The 329-nt window shown below is 67.5% G+C and overlaps 1 protein-coding gene across 1 annotated transcript; it reads left to right on the top strand.

The window, feature by feature from the left end:
• Positions 1-2: 2 nt before the first annotated feature.
• Positions 3-329, top strand: LOC127751786 (cytochrome P450 6a22-like; the record flags this gene model as incomplete). Its single annotated transcript, XM_052275847.1, has 1 exon — positions 3-329. A coding segment is annotated over one exon (327 nt), but the record flags the coding sequence as incomplete, so codon positions are not given.

Here is a 329-nt window from a genome sequence, read left to right as displayed (position 1 = left end):
AGACGCTCCGAAGGCTGGTCCGCCACGCGCTCATCGCCATCCACCCGAGGCTGGGCGCGCTCCTGCCCTACAAGAGGATCTTCCCGGACGTGCACCGCTTCTTCATCGACCTGATGAAGGACACGGTGGAGCAGCGTGAGCGGCACAAGGTGGTGCGCAACGACTTCGTCCAGCTCATGCTGCAGGCGCGCTCGGCCGAGCTGGCCGACGCCGACGCGGACCCGGAGCACCACGTCGAGCTCACGCCCGAGGTGATGGCGGCGCAGGGCTTCAACTTCTTCGCCGCCGGCCTCGACACCTTCGCGAACACGGTCGGCTTCACCCTCAAC

The sequence above is a fragment of the Frankliniella occidentalis genome, unplaced genomic scaffold (assembly GCF_000697945.3).
Source record: "Frankliniella occidentalis isolate FOCC.00 unplaced genomic scaffold, Focc_3.1 Scaffold1029, whole genome shotgun sequence".
Taxonomy (NCBI): domain Eukaryota; kingdom Metazoa; phylum Arthropoda; class Insecta; order Thysanoptera; family Thripidae; genus Frankliniella; species Frankliniella occidentalis.
The sequence above is the reverse complement of the archived record's forward strand: the minus strand, read 5'-3'. Positions and strand labels throughout refer to the sequence as shown.